General features: G+C 43.7%; 1 protein-coding gene and 1 long non-coding RNA gene across 4 annotated transcripts; one reads left to right on the plus strand and one right to left on the minus strand.

Moving 5' to 3' along the window:
* Positions 1 to 8,885: 8,885 nt before the first annotated feature.
* On the plus strand, positions 8,886 to 11,446 carry LOC136351317 (uncharacterized). 3 transcript variants are annotated; one of them, XR_010734325.1, is made up of 4 exons: positions 8,928 to 9,494; positions 9,832 to 9,911; positions 10,429 to 10,532; positions 11,044 to 11,446. It is a non-coding gene; the product is annotated as an uncharacterized lncRNA (long non-coding RNA). The 3 variants fall into 3 exon arrangements; XR_010734323.1 differs by lacking the exon at positions 10,429 to 10,532 and having other exon boundaries at positions 8,886 to 9,494; XR_010734324.1 differs by lacking the exon at positions 11,044 to 11,446 and having other exon boundaries at positions 10,429 to 10,901.
* A 5,080-nt stretch (positions 11,447 to 16,526) lies between these two features.
* LOC136351554 (uncharacterized) lies at positions 16,527 to 17,644 on the minus strand. The gene is made up of 2 exons (XM_066303731.1): positions 17,572 to 17,644; positions 16,527 to 17,224 (listed from the first exon to the last, which is right to left on the minus strand). Exons 1-2 carry the CDS (start codon positions 17,642 to 17,644, stop codon positions 16,527 to 16,529), a joined length of 771 nt encoding a protein of 256 aa, XP_066159828.1.
* Between the last annotated feature and the right edge of the window lie 2,166 nt (positions 17,645 to 19,810).

Below are 19,810 nucleotides of genomic sequence, written 5' to 3' on the forward strand. Positions count from 1 at the left end.
TCTGGGAACGTCAGCCAAAGAAAAGCTATACTTCAAGTCAGGCAGTTAACCATTCCCGCTTGTGGCAAGCGTTGTATGTCTTACAGGGTTTCCCGTGAACCGGTCCTTAATTACTATGGGTGCAACTAGTAAAACCATGCACCCACAACCCACCAATATGTCGCATTTTAGTTGGATAATTACAACCAATGAAACATGGTCGGGTGTCTCGAGCATGCAGCTTGTTCTGATACTAAAAGGTCTAATACTGCAATTATCCCATCAACTGAGCTAGTGGTAATTAAGCATGGCTATGCACATAGTTCTAGCTAGGTCACATAAGTAACATGAGCTAGTCGATTTATTACCCAATGTTGACAAAGGACAAATATCAAGTAAATATGGCACAAGCGAGCAGATAGGTAAACCCTGATCCCATGTAATTAGCAAAACATGCATATTTATTAGCAAATAGTAAAATATTTGTAAATTGGGATCAACATGCTCAAGGGGGAATGTGTGACTTTCCTTGCTTCTTCACTTCGATCTTCTGAACTCTTATCCTTACGACGCGGACTTCCGAAACGACGGAAACTACACGCTAGCACACAAAACAAGGGAAAAACTCTAATAAAAACCAAGGAAACAATACATAAAAAGTAAACAAACATGTAGAGCTCAATTTTAGATGAATTTTGCAAGTTGAATGGCCCAATTTGGAGTTCGAATGAATTAGATATGAATTTTAGAAGTTTTGAGCCATTTAAATGAATTTATATAATTATTAACCGAATTATTGCGCAATTATTAATTAATTTTTACAAAGGAAAAGCTAAGCACTGACGTCAGCAAAGAGCCGGCGCCGACAGGCGGGCCCCACGCGTCAGCGGCACAAAGGGGATGGGCGCACGGTGGACATGGTCCACCGCGGCCGGGGCGGCACCGTGGACCGAGACCACGAGAGTGGTCCACGGGCAGCCACGGGCAGGGTAGCCAGGGCACGGGTGCGGCCAAGACCGGCCCGGCCGAGCAGCGGCGAACAGTGGCGGCGGCTTGGACGGACGGCCACCGGTGGCGGTGGCGCGGCACAAGGCGGGCAACGAAGGGGAGACAGAGGAAGAGGGAGGGGAGTGCTCACCGTGCTCGCGCAACGGCGAGAAGGCGGCGGCGGCTCCTCGTGGTGGCACGGCAAAGGTGGTCCGGCATTGTTTCACGAGCGGGAACTGGCGGACGGCGGCTGGAAGGACCCGGGGAACAAGGAGGAAAGGTTAGGGAAAAGGGAGGAGGCGCAAGGTGGCGGGAAAACTCGGCTGGAAGCCGGCGATGAGGGGAGGAGTCGGCCGGGCCGGGAAAAGAAAGGGGAGGCTTTGGGCCGAGCCCAAGAGGGAGGAGGGGAGTTTTTCTTTTTATATAATTGGATAAATGATGTGTGACTTTAAAATTATTTCTTGAGCTCCGAAAATTCACGGGAAATTTCAGAGAATATTTTAGGGCACAAAGAATATTACAAAATATTCTCGGCCAATGATTTTTTAAAGGAAATTTTAAATTCCCTCAATAATTCACTTGATTAAATTGCTTTAACTTTTATTTAATTTCTAGAAAATGTATTATTAATGATTTCTAATCCCGAACGAAAATCGGGGTGTTACAAATCCCAAGAAACCGGAACTACACTGTACTCGCATCGTTTCAAGATATAATAACTTGATACTAGATATAATCAGGGCCGGCCCTAGAGGGGCGCGAGAGGTGCGGCCACTCTAGGCCCTCAAATCGTAGAGGCCCCTCCCCGCGCCCTCCCCCTGTGGCCCAACACTCCAATCCAACAGGCGCAGCAGGATCAAGTGGAGAAGCCGAACAGGAGCGAGCGAGATTGCCGCCGCGACGCTGCCCACGTCCTCACTCACTCCTCACGCGATGCGAGATCGCGCAATCCCTGTGTCGACGCAAGTCCATCCGTCGCAGTTTCTTGCAATCTTTGCTTCAGCTTGCCGGCTTGCGCGTGCTGCCATCAAGATCGAGTATTGCCGTACTGGACAAGGAGAAGAGTCAATTTCCCAATTGCCATCTCAAGCCCATGTGAAAAATTGATCCATTTGCTGTTGTTGCCATAGTTGCTGCTGTTGTTCCCATAGGACTGGATGTTAGGTCAATTAATTTAGTTGGTGTTGTTCCCAGAGTTGGATGAACCGAAAAGGCCCTATCTGCACTAGTGTGTTTCCGACTCATTTGACGTGAGCACCTGGACGCTTGCAATCAATTAATTGGTAAGATTTAAATTCAGATTTGTAATTTTGTAGTGTAATTTATAGAAGTTAAATCATTATAATATTTTTTTTGCAATTATCAGGCTATGTCGTCGAGAAAGTATGCATCGGGTTGTGAGAAAATGGAGAAAAAACAAAACGATGGGATTTAATAGAATCTCGGAAGGGGTTACTAGATAAATTTTTAAGAGGTAACATGGGCACATCAAGAAAATATGTTTTGTAGGGCAATATTTACAATGTTTTCTATGTAAAATTTATTTCTAAATGCAATTTAAACATTTATGGCAATAACTCATATATATGAAGTATATGTACTTATTGATTATTATATAGTAGTATGTTAAGGGGCCCTATCGGGGCCCTGAAAACTCAGGACCGGCCCTGGATATAATGCATCATAATACTAAAATCTACTAGATATAGCATATATTAGAATACAAATCTAGATAGATCCCTATTTAGATTCGTAGTAGTAGGACGTGTCTCATTCAGTATTAGATTCTTATATTTTGGGAAGGGGGAAGTATTACTTAGGAGGAAGTTATCTAACCCCTCCTCGGGCCGTCACCACCGGTGAGCTGCCAGGAGCCAGGGGAAAGAGGGGTTAGGAAGACATTTTTTTTACCCTCTTTCTGGTTCGCTCTCGAATAGAGAACCATATAATGTGTCTAGACCTTCAGAGTAGATGTACTACTAGTAATGTGATCATGGTTGTGTTCTTTCTCATGGGTTCCCAACTTATCTACCTTGTTTTCCGCACACACGCTGTGTTCTTTCTCATGGGTTCCCAACTCATCTCCCTCGTTTTCCGCGCATATGCTTTTCAAACTGCCAAACGGTACATGTTTTGCAAAAAGTTTCTAGAGGAAAGTTGCTTTTAAAAAAAACATATTAATCAATTTTTCAAGTTTTTTATAGACAATATTTAATTAATCATGCGTTAATCTATCGCTCCCGTGTAGAGGGGAGGGGTTCCCAACCCCGCCAAAAGAACACAGCCCATGTCTTGCAATGCAATTACATACTTAGAACCATTTCCGAATTTCTGCACCACGACCATTTTCGAATTCAAGCACCACGCAAATCAAAAGGACACCAGCAGGGTGAATTATCTATACTTACAAGGAAAGTTCTTGCCTTCTCAAAAAAAAAAAAATCTATACTTACGGTATCAGTGAGTGCAGCTCGTAATCATGCAGGGACAACCAAAGGTACAATTAATTTTCTAATAATTTGTATCTTTCTTTATCTATTATAAAAGTTTAAAATGTTTTTGCCTAGCAATTTCGTACGTCGTCTATATTGCGTTGTGCCATTCGAGTCCAATTCCCTCCCCGTGCACGTTCTTTTGCGATTTTCCCACGCTATTTTACAGTCCGATTCCCTCCCGTACGCGTTTTTTACGATTTCGCATCAAATTCCTCCAGATCGCCCCCTCCCAAATTGCTCCACGTTTTCCTTTCCCTCTACAGATCACGCCATGTCCCAGATCAGTTTAGGCCCATGCCACATTCCATATCAATTTTACATCTTATCTTTTTTTAATGAAGATTTTACATCTTATCTTAATAATATGATTTTTTTTTCACATCACGAATTTTTTTTCATCCGACCGAAGCACACGAATTGTATTTGAAGCAGATTTTAATCAAAAGTGGAGGACCGTATATAGTATTAATATGAATCAAATTGAATAAAAATCGAAGAACTGTACAGTGAACCAAACTCTTCCTGATAATCCAGATTGGAAATACGAAAAAAAAAACAGAAACCAAAATCACAGAATGGTACCCATTTGGAAACTGGAGAATTGACAAATAGAAAAAGTCATGAAGAAACGCAAGCAGTGCAAGCACGGGACCGGGCCAAGAGGAGGACGAGGTCCTTCTCTATGTGCTCCAGGCCAGCGCCCACCCTCTGGTCTCCTGCCTCCCCATCCTCCACCATCTCCCCCAAGGGGGCCCATAACGGTCGATCAGTCATGCCCTTGGTGCGGCGCGCGGTCGGTTTCTACCCTTTAGTCTCTCCTCTCTAAACTTTATACACATATAAAGTTTATACGTATGTATATACATACACATATTTCTAATATGTATATATGTATAAAAATTATATACACATACAAAGTTTGTATACGGTGTATACAAACTTTGTATACAGCTATACGCCGTATATGTCACACCCTAAAAATCCTAAATATATAAATTGTTGTTTAATTGGAATTATTAGAATTTATTTTAAAAGCCTTGAAAAGAAGATCTAATTTTAATTAATAAATTCCAATATAAAATGGGGCCAGATAAAATTTCATTAAATACTTTGCTTAATTCTATAATTCCTAGATTTTTCTGGGATTTATTTGAGCTAAGGAAGTATTTTAATAAATGGAATTGCATTTAATGAATAATTTATATTGAAAAAGGTTTTTAAAAGTCTTCTTTTGGCTTTGGGCCGAAAGTCGGCCCAAAACCCTCTCTCTTTCTTTCTCTCTCTCCTCGGCCCAAGCCGGCCCAGTCCGCAGCAGCCGCCCGCGCGCGCGTCCGCTCGCTGACAGGTGGGGCCCACCTGTCAGTCTTCGTCTTCCTCCGGCCGCCCGCCGCCCGAACCCTAGCGCCGCGCCGCCGTCGTCTCTTTCCAAATTCTGCCGCGCCTTTCCTTCTCCGGTGAAATCAATTGGGGGGAAATGTTTCCCGAGATCTCCTCTACCTTTTCTCTTTTGGAATCATCGGCTAAAATCGTTTGGAAATCCGTGGATTCGAGTTCGATTCGGATCGATCTCTCTCCTTCGAACCCTAGACTTTCCTTCGCGTCGCCGGTCGCCGTGGGCCTTCGCCGCCGCCTCCTTGCCCCTTTATAAGGACCCCCAAGCCCGTCGCCACCCTCGCCTTCGTCTCTCGCCGTCGGTAGCGCCCTAGCCCCGTGAGACCTCGCGCCGCCGTCGTCACCGTCGCTCCAGCCGTGCGCCGCCGTCGCTCCAGTCGTCGCCGTCGCTCGGGGAGGTCGTCATCGTGGTCGCCGTCGCGTCGCCGTCCTCGTCCGCCCCTCCGCCGTCGCTGTTGACCGCCGGAACACTGCCGTCGTCGTCAAGCCGAAGGTCGCCGCCGCTTCTTCCTCGACTCCGTCGCCGTCCGTTGATCTTCCGCCGCCGTTTTGGTCACCGGTGAGTTCGCCGCGTCGCTCTCTACGTGCTCGTGCCCTCCGTTCGTGCCGTCGCGCCGTCGTTCACCGACGAGCTTGCGCGCCCGAGCCGCCGCCGGTGGTGACGTCACCGCTGACGTCATCGTCGTCGTCTCTCGTGGTCCGGCCGTGGACCGATCGATCTCGGCCGTCCGTTTTGGATGGAAAGATCTCGGCCGTTCGTTTCCGTGAGCCGCCGCCGTGCACCCGGTCCACCGCAAACCCTAGCCGCTGACGCAATAAACCCCTTTTTCCTTTTCAAAAATAATTCATTATTGCGCCATAATTCAATTAAAACCCATATAATCTTTGAAAATTCATAACTAATTCATCTTAGCTCGGATTTAGTTGGTTCAAGTCTCTAAATTTTTCTAAAATTGAGATCTACATGTTAAAAATATCCACATGTATTGTTCATGCTTGTTTGTGTGCTGTTTTGGTGATTTTGCTCTTTTCTGTTTAGATTCCGACGTTTCCGGAGAGTCCGTTTTTGCAGGAGAAGAATTTGAAGAGTTCCAAGGCCAGCAAGGCAAGTCACACAGATCCCAAACATCCCTTTGAGCATGTTGATCCCGTTTAAAACTATTGTTTCTATTCAACTATTGCATTTATTTTCGAATGTCATTGGGTGGAATTAACCTATTGTTTGTTATAGCCCTTTTGTTCTTGATTACTTTATTCCTTGATACCTTGGGTTATTATAACTTGACTAGTTGAGCTTTATATATTGGTTCAGCTAGATATTAGATATGATTGCTTAGCCATGCTTAGAAACATTAGCACACTCTTGGGATAACTTATGACTCACTATTATTTAATGATGGCTTAATGATAGTTCACGATGGTCAATCGTGATTGGTTAATTAATTATTTGCCAACTAAAACTTGATAATGGTGGGTTGTGAGCACATGGTTTTGAGAGTCGTGCTCATAACAATTAAGGACCGGTTCACGAGTTTCGGTTGTGAAACATTAACCGTGCCAACCACAAGCCAGCGTGGGCAACGGCTTTACCTTTTGTATAGCATGGTTCATTGCGGAGCACCAGACTGAGAAGTGGCGGAGATAAGCCCACGGGGGTCGCTGGGGAGTCCATGCCTTGTTTATAAGGGGGTGATTATGATCCAGGAAAGGTGCGCTGTGGTGGATTGTGTTGTGCAGGGGTACTGTCACAGCTCCTTTCCGAGGTACCGTGGTGGTATTGAGGCACATGGTGACATGTTGTGGGGCTGTGTCTTGTGGGTACAGTGGTACACCTCTGGCCAGAGTAAAACTAGTCGAATAGCCGTGCCCGCGGTTATGGGCGGGTCTAACAATGTCTTTCGTGATTAGTTTCACACTCCTCACCATAATAAAAGATGCTATAACTGGTAATAATTTGTTTAGCTTCTGGTTTGGAATGGTATATTCCTGGTTTGGAGATAGAACTGTGCAGCCGGGATGGTTGTTTAGAATGGTTGGGCCTATGCAACAGGGTATATTGTATAGCGTTGGATGAATATTGTTTAATTATTACTTAACTGTTTTATTAAATTCTGAAATGTTTATTAAATGCTGTTTATGCAAATGAAACCCTACTATGCCATCCTTTATTATCCTGTGCACTTGCATATTTGCTGCGTGGCTTGCTGAGTATGTCATATACTCACCTTGCAATCATTCATCAGAGGAAGAGTTCTACAGTGATGCTGATGGTGTGGAGGATTAGGCGTAGCCCTGGTCAAGCTGCCTGTGGAGTGGAGCCGTCTGCGCCGTTTATCTTTTTTTTTTCTGCTGCTTAGATCTTTATTGATTGAGAGGAACTATCTACCTCTGTAATGACATTTTATTCGCTTATTAATTAGAGTAATAATTGTACTCTATTATCAATTTGTTATTGTGTGCCTCGGCTGATTCCTGGACGAGGGTTCACACACATGTAAGCGTTTGGAATTTTGGATAGAAATTCCGGGCGTGACAAGTTGGTGTAACATCCCGGCCTAGAGCTTAATAAGATTAATAGAATACTCATATCAACAAGTTGCAACTTCTTTTCCGGAAGCCAATCTCCAAAGAACTCCAGGGTTAAGCGTGCTTGGCCTGGAGCAATTTGGGATGGGTGACCGACCGGAAAATTCTTCCCGGTGCACACGAGTGAGGACAAAGTGTTGCAGAAAAGACATGTGTTGGTCTGTGAGGGCAGTCTATGACCTATGAAAGCTGCCAGATGTAAGTGGGCCCGGCCTGGGAGAGGCGGGTTGTTACAGTATACAAAGTTTGTATATGCCGTATATAAAGTTTGTATATGTATGTATACAAAATATACCAACTTTATGTACGTATTATACAAAGTTTGTACATCTATAGATAAAAAGTTATGCATATACAAAATTTACATACGTGTATACAAAGTTTGTATACCTATGTATTAAAAACCAAAAAAACAGAAAAAGATACGGAAAGAAAAAAAAGTGCGCTAAAAAAATTAACGATACAGAAAGAAGAAAAGAAAAAAAAGAGAAAGAAAATCACGCTAAAAGGAAAAAAAACGGAAGAAAAGAAAAAAGAGAGAAAGAAAATCACGCTAAAAGGAAAAAAAACGCGTGCCGCCCGGAAACCGAGCAAAAAAACAAAAAAAAAACGCACGCCCCCTGCGCCCCCCTCTCCGCGCGCGACACGTGTCCAGACGCGTGGGAGAAGGGGCGCACGATTGATCGCGTATTAGCGATTTCGACCAGAATCTCCTCTCCTCTAGTCTCACCCACAGGAGGGTACTGTTGAATGTGGATAGAATTGATTGAGCGAGAGATTGAGCGAGAGAGAGAATTTAACACAAGAATGTAGGGAATGAATGAGCGGATTTCTTTATTGATCAGTGTGGTACAATTTATAGATGGGGAAGGGGTGGCAACCGGAGACACGATGGTTGGTGTCACATCCTGATTTTTGTTTCAGGATTTATAAATTATTTAATAAATTATTATTAGAATTTATATTAAATGTTCATTAATTTACAAGTGAAGTTAAATGTGGGAAATAAAATTTCCTAAATATAAAGCATGGATGGATTTATTTTTATTAAATTCTCCATGGTTAATTATACTCTCTGCAATGTTCTCGGATTTTTCGGAGCTCAATTCCTAATTTTAATCATACAAAGAGCATTTCAGTAATTACCCACATATTAAATTAATCATTAAATGGTCTAATTATAATTTTTTTAAGTACTTTGAGTGTCCAAGTATTTTCAGGATTTTTCTTGAAATTATTTGAGCATTGGAAGTATTTTTAACAATTCAAAGATCATTTAAGTGATTATTTTAATTGGGAAAGTAATAAAATTCTCCTCCCTTGTCTTAGGCTGAATCGGCCCATTCCATTCCTTCCTCTTCTCTCCCTCCTCGCGCGCGTGCTGTGCAGCCCACGCCGGCCCAACCTGAGCCGCCTCCTCTCCTCTCAGCCCAGCCGGAAAAGTCTACTTTCCCTCCCTTCGCTACTGTTCATCTTCCAGCTCAGGCAGAGCCCGAGCCAGCCGTGCCGTGCACAGTGCCGCCGCCTCCTCCTTCCAAATCTCGCCTCCCCGTTGCTCCTTTTTCCAATTTAGTTGAGGGGAAATATTCCTCTTATCCTCCTCTATCTTTACCCCCAAAAATCGGAGCTAATCGTTGAGTATTTTATCCGAATCGAACTCGTTTTCGAGTTTATCTCCAAAACCGAGTTTTTGATTTCCCGGAACGATTTCTTGCGGGAGGAGTCCGATCTCTTCAATCCAAGGCTATAAATAGGACCCCATAGTCTTCCTCTTTCGTTTGCCCCTCTCCCGTGGTCTCCCGTGCCCCGTAGCCTCTCCGCCGCCGCCGCCAAGTTCGCCGCCGCCGCCGGCCGAAATTCGGCCGTGTCGCGCCGTCGCCTCCGCCGTTGCCGTCGGTCGCCGTCACCGCCGTAAGGTGCGCCGAGGTGTGGGAAAGCTCGGCCGCTCCCTCCCCGCTGTCGCCGGTCACCGGAGCCCCGTCGCCGCCGTCGACCGAAGCCGCGCCGCCGCTAGACCTCGTCGCCGGCCGTCGTCGTTCGTCGTTTGGTTCGAGGGTGAGTACCGTTGGGTTCGTCTCATCGTCCTCTACGTGTACTTGTCCTCCAAAGTCGCAGCCAACCATCCAATCTCCGGCGAGGTCGCCATCTTGGTCCGGCCATTGATGAGGTCATCACGACGTCATCATCGTTTTTCTTTTTCCTGTTTTTCTAATAGATTAAATCTTCGGAAATTCATAACTAAATCATCGTAACTCGGTTTTGAGTGGTTCAAGTTGCTAAATTCATCTAAAATCATGATCTACATGTTAAAAATATCCATATGTACTGTTTATGCTTGTTTTTTACTGTTTATTTGGTTTTTATTAGTCTTTTTCTTCGTTTTGCGTGTTAGCTTGTCGTTTCCGTCGTTGCGAAGGTTCGTGAGTGCGTCGGGAATATTCAGAAGATTAATTGAAGACCGATTATTGCAAGGCAAGTCACACAGATCCTAAACACAATCCTTTAAGCATGTTGATCCTATATTTAAATTCTCTATTTATTTCAACTGTGCATTTATTTTCGAATGTCACTGGGTGGTGTGAATCTATTCCTTTGTTATGGCCTGTTTGCATTGATTACTCTATTCCTTGATACCTTGGGATATTATAATTTGACTAGTTGAGCTTTATATATATTGGTTCAACTAGATGTTAGATATAATTGCTTAGCCATGCTTAGAAACATTAGCTCACTAATGGAATGAATCATATATACTACATTATTATTTATGGTTATATTTAATGATAGCTCATGATGGTTAATCGTGTTATGATAATTAATTGGTAATTAAAATATGATTAATGGTGGGTTGTGAGCACATAGTTTTGAAGGTCGTGCTCATGGCAATTAAGGACCGGTTCGCGAGCTACTGTTGTGAAACATTAACCGTGCCAACCACAAGCCAGCGTGGACAATGGCTTTACCTTTTGTATAGCATGGTTCATTGCAGAGCACCAGACGGAGAAGTGGCGGAGATAAGCCCACGGGGGTCGCTGGGGAGTCCATGCCTTGTTTTATAAGGGGGTGATTACGATCCAGGAATGGTGCACTGTGGTGAGTTGTGTTGTGTAGAGGGTATTGTCACAGCCTCTATTCGGGTACTTTCCAGTATCGTGACGTATGGTAGACATGATGTTGAGGCTATGTCTTGTTGGTACAGTGGTACACCTTTGGCCAGAGTAAAACTATTCGAATAGCCGTGCCCGCGGTTATGGGCGGGTTGAGCAATGTTTTTCGTGATTAGTCTCACACCTCTCACAATAATTATTGATGCTATAACTGGTAATAATTTGTTTAGCTCCTGGTTTGGAGTTAGATCTGTATAGCCGGGTATGGTTGTTCAGGATGGTTGGGCCTGTGCAGCATGGGTGTGCTGTTCAGTGTTGATTAAAATTTCTGATTAATTACTCTACTGTTTTACTACTCTTAACTCTTTGCTAAATGCTGCTTTCGCAAATGAGACTATATTGTGCCATCCTTTGGTATCCTTGTGCATTTGCATATTTGTTGTGTGGCTTATTGAGTATGTCATATGCTCATTCTTGCAATAATCAATCAACCTCAGTTGAAGACAAGCTGCAAAGGAGAAGACGTTTGGCTTATACCCCAGTTGAGCTGCCTGTGGGAGTGGAGCTGAAGCCATCGCTAGACCGTTAATTCCGCTGCTGTTTTTCTTTTCTTTTGTAAGTATGTAACGTTATTATTATGATGGATTTGTATATTAAATTGTCAGTTTGTATACCTCGGCTGATTCCTGGACGAGGATTTTATGCACAAATAAGTTCGGAAATTACTAGTGAATTTCCGGGCGTGACAGTTGGGAACCATCGCATCCGTTGCCAAGGAGCGCCTAGAGAAGAGGTGCGATTGCCTTCGGTTGCGATCCATCCTTTTATATGGATGAGATCACCATGTTGTTTCATAACACTCCCCCTTGATCAAATCCAACTTTGATCATTGCTCTTTTATTGTTCCATATATCTGTAAAGATAATCTTAGAAATAATTATAGTTAAATACATCACGTAAAACTCCTCGAAAACCCAGTGGGAAAAATAAGGAGAAAACTGTGATGTATTATTGACTATTTTAGATCTATGAGTAAAGCTCATAGTATGATCCAAAATAGTATAATGTCTACAGTTATCATTTAGTAAAAACCCTAGTTGGGAAAAGCCAAATGATAAGACATAGAAGCTTATGTTGATATTACCTCGTTAAAAACTTTGGATGAGAAAACCTAAAGGGTAAAACTCATACAAAGGAAAAAGAGTATAATATGACGAAAATAGATTACTTTCCTGAGGAAGATACTCCCCCTAAATCTTGCAAATTTTTAAGTCGTCTCATACCAATTCCTTCGACACATTTAAAGAATGTGGAGTATGGTAGAGATTTTGTGAATAAATCAGCAAGATTATCACATGACTTAGTTTGCAAGATGTTTATCTCTCCATGTTGTTGAAGCTCATGAGGATAAAATAATTTGGGAGCAATATGCTTAGTGATGTTGCTCTTAATATAACCAGTTTCCATCTGAACAACACAAGCGGCATTATCTTCATAGATAATGGTAGGTGATTCCAATGAACCAATACCACAAGATGTTAATATGTGGTTAACCATTCTACGAAGCCATACACATTCACGTCATGCCTCATATAATGCAATTATTTCAGAATGATTTGTGGAAGTGGCTACCAGAGTCTGTTTAGAAGACTTCCATGAAATAGCAGTTCAACCTTGTAAAAATATGAATCCTGTTTGTGATCTGGCGTTGTGGGGATCAGATAAATAGCCAGCATCAGTATACCCAATTAAAGTCGAATCCTGGTTCTTTTTAAAGAAAAGTCCAAGATCTCTTGTGCCATTAAGATATCGAAAGACATTCTTAACTCCAGTCCAATGGCGTTTGGTAGGAGCAGCGCTGTATCTTGCTAATAGATTTACCGAGAAAGCAATATCTGGTCTCGTACTATTTGCAAGGTACATAAGTGCGCCAATAGCAATAAGATATGGAAAATCAGGTCCAAGCACATCCTCACCATCTTCCTTTGGTCTAAATGGATCTTTCCCCACGTCTAGAGATCGAACCACCATAGGGGTTTTGGAAGGATATGACTTGTCCATATTAAATTTCTCCAAAATTTTCTAGGTATATGCACTTTGGTGCACAAGGATTCCAGAAGGTAAATGCTAAAGTTGTAGACCTAAGCAAAATTTGGTTTGACCCAAATCCTTCATCTCAAATTCTGTCTTTAAATGATGACGTGCTTCAGTAATATCTTGTATATTGCCAATGATGTTGAGATCATCGACATATACCGAGATAATACAAAATCCTGTGGGGGACTTTTTGATAAAGACGCACAGGAAATCATCATTTTTAGTGTATCCCTTTAGTGAAAGGAATTCACTTAATCGGTTGTACCACGTCCTGCCCGATTGTTTTAAGCCATAAAGTGACTTCTGCAACTTAACACAATACATATTACGATTTACCTTCTGATTCAGGATGTCGATTCCGTCAGGAACCTTCATGTAAATATCAGAATCAAGTGACCCATAAAGATATGCTGTCACTACGTCCATCAACTGCATAAATAGATGATTTTGTACTGCCAATGATATTAAATATCGGAAAGTTATACCACTCATAACTGGAGAGTAAGTTTCGTTGAAATCAACGCCAGGTTTTTGCGTAAAACCTTGTGCTACAAGCCTTGCTTTATATCTCACCACCTCGTTGTATTCATTCCGTTTCCGGACGAAAACACATTTGTATCCCACAGGAAAGATACCATGAGGAGTAGGCATTACAGCCGAGAATATATCTCTTTTGTAAAGCGAGGCTAATTCTGCGTCAATTGCGTCCTTCCATTTGTTCCAGTCAGAGCGCTTTTGGCACTCTTTTATAGACCTAGGTTCTGGATCAACTTGGAGGCAATCAGCAATTTGTTCAGAAAAATTAATGTCGACAATTGTAGCTCTTCTATCAAAAGATTCTCTAGTTTCAGAGTAGTTGATGGCAATTTCATCAACCCTTATAGACTCATCGTGATCTCCCGAAACAATGTGTCTGTGGTCTTCCGAATTCCTAGTCTCAGCATTGTGCACCACCGAGCTAGGTTGCAGACTATCACGATATGCTTGATATATAGTATCAATTTGGTGTGTACCAACTAAAGATTGGTTTGCATTTACCATCTTTCTTTGCTTATTAGCAATTATTTCTCGCTGAGTGGCCATACTTCTTCCTCTCTTTTTAGTGAGTGGAAGTTGAGTGGTTTTATTTGGTACCTCCACTCTTTCTGGCGCATTCTGAGCGGGAATGAAAGATTTAGTCACACCTTTATAATTGGTAAATGCATCTGGCAGGTTATTTGCAAGTCTTTGCAAATGTATAATTTTCTGAACTTGAAGTTCAGTTTCAGTAGTACGTGGGTCTGAGGCTGGAATACCCTGGGCATCCCAATCAAATTCCTGGCATTCTTTCTGGTACTTGAAGTCTCCCCCTAATGCCGAGAAATGTTCCTCATCAAAGATAGAGTCAGCGAACCGGGTAGTAAATAGATCACCTGTTAAGGGTTCTAAATACTTTATGATCGACGGAGATTTGAATCCCACATAGATCCCCATTTTCCTGTGTGGGCCCATAGCGGTACGCTGTGGTGGTGAGATCGGTATGTATATGTAAAATCAAAGGTGTTTTTGATTATTATTCTGTGATGAACAATCGGGCATTGGAGATTATTAGTTTTGTTATTTGGAATTTATTCACGAAGTGATTTTGAAGATGATTGGATTTCACAGTTGATCGCAGTATTTGTTATTTCATGTGACCGGTCAAACCGGGCAGTGTGTGCCGGTCAGACCGGCGGTGATCGAGCAGTCGGACCGGCTAGCCCGCGGTCTGATCGGTCAACGCTGTGTCGGTTTCGGTTTCGAGTTGTTTGTTTGGATATCCGTGATTATTTAATGATTATGACTTCTAGATGGATACTATACGTATGTAATACTGTTGTTTGCTACTAATGAGTCAAGTTGGAGATAGCTTGGTCTCGGAATATGGTTTCTTTGTTTATTTCATGTGTAGGTGACTCGATGCCTCGGGAGAGTATTTGCGGTGATGGACCGGGAGTCGGCTTGGGGATAAGACGACGTCCGTGGTGGTCAGAGATCATGCGGGATACTAAGGCTAGAGTTGATGCACGTGGTTGATAGAGATTCCATATGGCATACGATGGAGGTATTGTGTGCGTATGGGATGCGGAGTCGAATTTGGAAGGAGTCCAAATTTGATATGATTGGTTATGTAAAGTTTCTTTCTTGTACTAGAGGGTTTTCTAAGGTGTTTAGGACTCTTAGTATAAGTTTGGTTCGTGGCTTTAGGCTGCCTACCTCGGGTATAAATAGAGGGGGAGCGTGAGGCTTCCCGGTATCGCTTTTGAGAGCAATTGAGTTGAGTTTTGAGTTAGGGTTTCGAGTTTAGTCAAAATTTTTGTAAGGAGTGCTGTTGGTGCACTTTGTAAACACAGAGAGAATCAATAAAATTGTCATCTACTTTAAGAGTTCTTCGATTTGTGTTTCACCGGGTTTTGGTAGTCTAACCGGCAATCTATCGGCGGTCAGACTGGCGGCGGCGATAGACGCGGCAGGCGACTTCGGCGATCAGACCGGAGATTCAACACCGGTCAGACCGGCGGCATCCACTCGGTCAGACCGGCAGATCAATCTTGGTCAGACCGACTTCCATCGATTTCGAGGGTAACATTTATTTCCGCTAAAAGTTTTTGGTTTTTGTGTATACCAACCATTCACCCCCCCTCTGGTTGGCTTAGTTCTTGTGATTTGATCCTACAAGTGGTATCAGAGCCTTGTTTTCTTCTTTGGATTTTATCGATCTAGAGTTTTTGCCATGGTTACTCCGCTAGGTTTTCAACTAAGCCTCATGTTTTCGATGGAACGGATTTTTCTCATTGGTGTAGTAGGATGCAATCTTATATTATGGCTGAAGATTATGATATTTGGAGAAAAGTTTCTCATCCTTATGTGATTCCTGAAGCTATTAATACTGCTGCTGAAAAAACTGCTTTTGAACAAAATTGCAAATCTCGCAACATTCTTTTGAGTGGTATTTCTCGTTCGGATTATGATCGTGTTGCGCACTTTCGAACTGCTCATGAAATTTGGAATGCTTTGAGTAACTTTTGTTGTCGAAACGACAACTGCATACGTCGAAAGACGTGGTTACTCAACAGTGGTTGAAAAAATGAAGTGTATTAAATTTTGAATTTCACTTGGGCTCTCCCCATTACATGGCCCTAGGGGACTATTTATAGCCCCATTACAGGTCCTTACTATTAGGGTTTAGGTTGTACAGGGGAATTTACATGATTACTCTTACAAAAGGGGCATTTACAGGGGTACATAATGTTATAGGGGCTCATGGGCCCCTGATGGGCCGTCTGGCGATCGCCGGCCTGATGGGCCGGAAAGGCTTCCTCGGCCCTCGCGGGGGCGAACTTGTCAAGGCGAAGTCATCCTCCTTCGGCAGACAGTCTTCGCCTTGCACCCTTCGCCTAAGACGCTTCTGGCCTGGCGCTACTCTTCGCCTTGCGCCGCTCTTGCTCCATAGCCTTCGCCATGGGTTTCGGCAGGTTTAGTCGAAGGGCCTCATGCCATCCGCCAACAAGCCCCTCACGGGCAAGGGTGAGACTGGAGCTTCGGCCTAGACCGTGCAAACCATGTGGTATGGTATGCGGTGCCCCCTTTCGACCGATGCTCCTGCCGAAACCTACATTATTCCTGCGAATGAAGTTTGTTAGCCTGGGGTCGGAGCTTGCTGCCGAACGGTTGGCGCCTGAACAGCGTTGGCGCAGTCGAACTGCGGTCCCTGATCCCACGGCGAAGCTCCCGAGCCTGACTGAATCGGTGGCAACCAAGTAGGCGCACCTTGACTTGTATTCCCCACTAGGTGAGCCGATGGGGTTGTACTTGAAATGTAGTGGGGTTGGTTGAGCTGTTGAAGGAAAGCTTGGAGTTGCGCCTACAGAGCCGAAGCCCCTTCCGCCACTGTTTGTGGCACTTGGCCAGGTGGTTGATGCTGCCCGGCGAAGTACACCGGCGCCTGCGCGGCTTGTGGCGGAAAGGGCCGGGTCATCACTTGCGGATGGACATGAGGCGGCACATAGCCTACCGAATACTGAAGGATTGGAGCCGTCGTGGCCTTGGTCCGCCTTGCTGCCTTGTATGCTTGTTGTTGTTCTTGCATTTGGCGAAGCATGTCTTGGAGCCGTGTCATGTTCTGCCGCATGGCTTCCATGTCGGCTTCGGCTTGTGCTTCGGGGTCAAGGCTGATTTGGGCCTGTACAACGGTGAGCGCGGTTGTGGTCACCACCGGCTGCGATGGAGCGGCTTGGGGCACCACCGGTTGGCTCGTCGAAAGGATCTCCGCCCTGGTCTGGAGTGCCCTTGCCGCCGCAACCGCCTTCGCCATGTCGGCCGCGTTCGGCACTTGCACCGAGGTTGCAGGGGCCGAAGACGGTTGAGATGGCGCTTGTGCTCCTCCATCTTCGGCTACGGGCGCCGAAGGCTCTGCTCCTTCCTCGGCGGCCATGTTTGGTCCGGCGTCGCTCTCCTTCCGCCTGGCAACCTTCTCCTTCACGACCCTCTTCGGTGGCATTCGCTCCCAGTGGTTTCGCTCGGAGTCCCCACGGTCGGCGCCAGCTGTTGTCGAAACGACAACTGCATATGTCGAAAGACGTGGTTACTCAATAGTGGTTGGAAAAATGAAGTGTATTAAATTTTGAATTTCACTTGGGCTCTCCCCATTACATGGCCCTAGGGGACTATTTATAGCCCCATTACATGTCCTTACTACCAGGGTTTAGGTTGTACAGGGGAATTTACATGATTACCCTTACAAAAGGGGCATTTACAGGGGTACATAATATTATAGGGGCTCATGGGCCCCTGATGGGCCGTCTGGCGATCGCCGGCCTGATGGGCTGGAAAGGCTTCCTCGGCCCTCGCGGGGGCGAACTTGTCAAGGCGAAGTCATCCTCCTTCGGCAGACAGTCTTCGCCTTGCACCCTTCGCCTGAGACGCTTCTGGCCTGGCGCTACTCTTCGCCTTGCGCCGCTCTTGCTCCATAGCCTTCGCCATGGGTTTCGGCAGGTTTGGTCGAAGGGCCTCATGCCATCAGCCAACAACTTTCATCAAGGAACAAATAACATTAAAGAACTTCATCGTGATATTTTCAAAAAGGAGTATATTAAATTTGAGATGAAACCTGAAGAAGCTTTGGATGACTATCTCTCTAGGTTTAATAAAATTTTGAGTGATCTTAGATCTGTTGATTCTTCTTATGATGCTAATTATCCACAATCTGAGATTTCTCGTCACTTTTTGAATGGTCTTGATATGTCTATTTGGGAGATGAAAGTTACATATATTCAGGAGTCTGTTGACATGTCTAGTTTGACTTTGGATTCACTTTATACAAAATTGAAAACACATGAGATGAATGTTCTTTCTCGAAAAGTTGATTCTAAGTCGAGTGTTTTGGTTTCTTCTTCTTCCTCTTTGGATGTTGATGTTTCTTTATCTAAGTCTTCTTTTCTTGCTGTTTTTAATGCCACATCCGATGATCAACTCGAACAAATCGAGGAGGAGGATTTGGCTTTAGTTGCTAACAAAATTGCTCGAGCTATGAATAATGCCAGGAACAAGAAAAGAGGTGGTCCAAATCGTTGCTTTGAATGTGGTTCAATTGATCATCTTCGTTCGCATTGTCCTAAGCTTGGGAGAGGCTAACGAGAAGACAAAGATGGTGAGAAGACCAACAACAACAAGCCGAAGGGTTCATCCCAAGGGAGGAAGCTGGACAATCTCAGGAAGGCTTTTCAACAAGTTTGTGCTGCCTTCGAGCCACTAAGTGATGTAGATGGCGAAAGTGGAGATGATGATAAGGGAAACAACATCTCCGATGTTTGCTTCATGGCGCGTGGTGAATCTGACACAGAGTATGAAGATAATGAGGTAAGTGCTTTTGAGGAAGCTATTAATATTTTGAGTGAAAAAAATAAGAAGTGTGAGAAGATGTATAGAAAACAGGAATTTATCATTGAATCTCTTAAATCTGAAATTGCTAGATTAAAATCTCTTATTCCTAATGATGATGATTGCTCAAATTGTGAGGTTTTAATGAATGAGATTTCAAAAATTAGAGATGTTAATGCTGCACATGATTTGAAAAATAAATCTTCTCTTGCTTGTAGTTTTGCTTTGCACACACGTACTTTGGATGAGTTGTTTTTAACGAAAAAGTTGTTGCAAAAATATCAAATTGCTTTTCATACTAGTTTGATGTTTAACATGATTTCTGCTAAAAAGTTAAAACAACCTCATGATGTTTTGGATTGCTTAACATGTAATTTGAATAAGTTGAAATTGAAAGATGCTTTAGGTCGTGTTGAGTTCATGGAAGATGTTGTGAAAAACAATGAAGTGCTTTCTTGCGCTAAATGTCGTAAAAGCAATGGTGTCATGGTAGATTGTGAAAATTGTGCTAATTTGGAAAAAGAGGTTTCTTATTTGAAAAATTCTTTGCTAAGATTTTCTGATGGTAAAAAGAACCTCAACATGATTTTGGATCAATAAAAGGTTAGCACACATAACCGTGGTTTAGGTTTTAATCCTTATGCTCATAATTCTAGACATCCTCCTGTTGTGTTAGGTGTTGGTGCTAGAAGTGGTGAGATTTTGGTTAAACCTGATACTAATAAAACTGTGTTTAAATCTGCTGGTATCATGTCTAATATGAGTGCATCTTCTTCAAAATCCAATGTTGTGCATTCAAAATCTCCTGTTGTTGCTTGTGTTGCTAAATCTTCTAATTCTACCAATGTGTCTAATCATCGTGAAAAATATACTTGTTCTTTTTGTGGCAAAGATGGACATATTGTTGGTTTTTGTTTCAGATTAGCTCATAAACAGAAAAAGGAGAGAGATTGCTTTTGCAAAATCAAAGTGGCAAAAATCGGGTTTTCCATCGAGGAAACCGGTTAGACCGTAGTGGGCCCGCGGTCATACCGGTGACCGGTCAGACCGGCTACTGAGCGTCGGTCAGACCGGGCACCGGTCAGACCGGCGGTACAGAGGCGAACAGACCGGCCCCCGGTCAGACCGACCACTGTACCTCGGTCAGACCAGCCTCGGAGGAATTTTTCTGAAAATTCTAAAATTGATTATGCACGTGGATATATGCCTATTGGATCTTCTGGTCGTGTGTCTCAGTACTGGATTCCTAAATTTTTATTATCATCTTCT

The sequence above is a fragment of the Oryza sativa genome, chromosome 8 (genome assembly GCF_034140825.1).
Source record: "Oryza sativa Japonica Group chromosome 8, ASM3414082v1".
NCBI lineage: Eukaryota > Viridiplantae > Streptophyta > Magnoliopsida > Poales > Poaceae > Oryza > Oryza sativa.

Excerpts from the sequence above, each read along its gene's own strand:
- LOC136351554 (XM_066303731.1), bottom strand. The coding sequence starts at position 17,644 with ATGGCGAAGGCTATGGAGCAAGAGCGGCGCAAGGCGAAGAGTAGCGCC. Across the intron at positions 17,225-17,571 it reads AGAAGCGTCTCAGGCGAAGG|TTGTCGTTTCGACAACAGCT; the intron begins GTGCAAGGCGAA and ends CGACATATGCAG.